At 36.2% G+C, this 769-nt stretch overlaps 1 protein-coding gene across 1 annotated transcript in view; it reads right to left on the reverse strand.

Annotated features, from left to right (window-relative positions):
• LOC109231193 (AT-hook motif nuclear-localized protein 1-like) overlaps nucleotides 1-769 on the reverse strand; it is a 5,520-nt gene that overhangs the window by 2,765 nt on the left and 1,986 nt on the right. The window contains exon 2 of the mRNA XM_019396776.1: nucleotides 240-307. Within this exon, the coding sequence (XP_019252321.1) occupies nucleotides 240-307 (68 nt within the window). The remainder of the gene's footprint in view (nucleotides 1-239; nucleotides 308-769) is intronic.

A 769-nucleotide genomic window follows, 5' to 3' on the forward strand; every position in this document is an offset into this window, starting at 1 on the left:
GGGTAAATTACGCTCTCCATCTGTGCTTATACAAAACAATGCGTGCACCGCATATAGTTCCAGATATGGAAATTTCTGAATTGGCGTGTGTCATCAAGTTCTCGCAGGTTGAGGTACAAAGCATTATTAAAATAATAGGCTGTACCAGCAATATAAATAGGTAACGGACTGCAGATTTAACATTTAAGTCATTGTAAAAAAAAATACTTCCATATGTACCAGCTACAGCTAAAATTTACCTCTCCAGTATTTACAGTAATAATATGAGGTGTAAAATTGGCACCAACAGAGCATGAAACCCATTCACCTACAGAGAGAAATCCAATTATCAGTAATTTGACACAAACCTTTAACATAAACCATCAAGCTACAAAAGCATATTTCATGTTCTGTGTGTAAACAAAACTAAGTTGGGATCTTTTTTTTCTCTTCTTCTTCTGAATACAAAATTCTGGTATATGGCCTGAAACTTCATCACACAAAAAATCACAAATCATGCGTTTTAACTGACTCCAAGTACATCCACACAAATAACTAATGACTTATTTTCTGACAAGTCACAAATAAGTATTGATTATTACAGAAGTCTAGAATAGTGTCTCCACCCTCCTCCAAAAGGAAAAGGAAAACATAAGGGAGACAATGCTCAGTTAATTGTGTCTTGAACTTCATATGGAGACACCTCATAAAAACATCGGGGATGATCACCTCTCAAGAGAAGATTGGTCCAAAACACTGTTTCGTCTGGTATCCGTTAGCATGCCATGCC

Source organism: Nicotiana attenuata, chromosome 8 (assembly GCF_001879085.1).
Source record: "Nicotiana attenuata strain UT chromosome 8, NIATTr2, whole genome shotgun sequence".
In the NCBI taxonomy this organism is placed as follows: Eukaryota; Viridiplantae; Streptophyta; class Magnoliopsida; order Solanales; family Solanaceae; genus Nicotiana; species Nicotiana attenuata.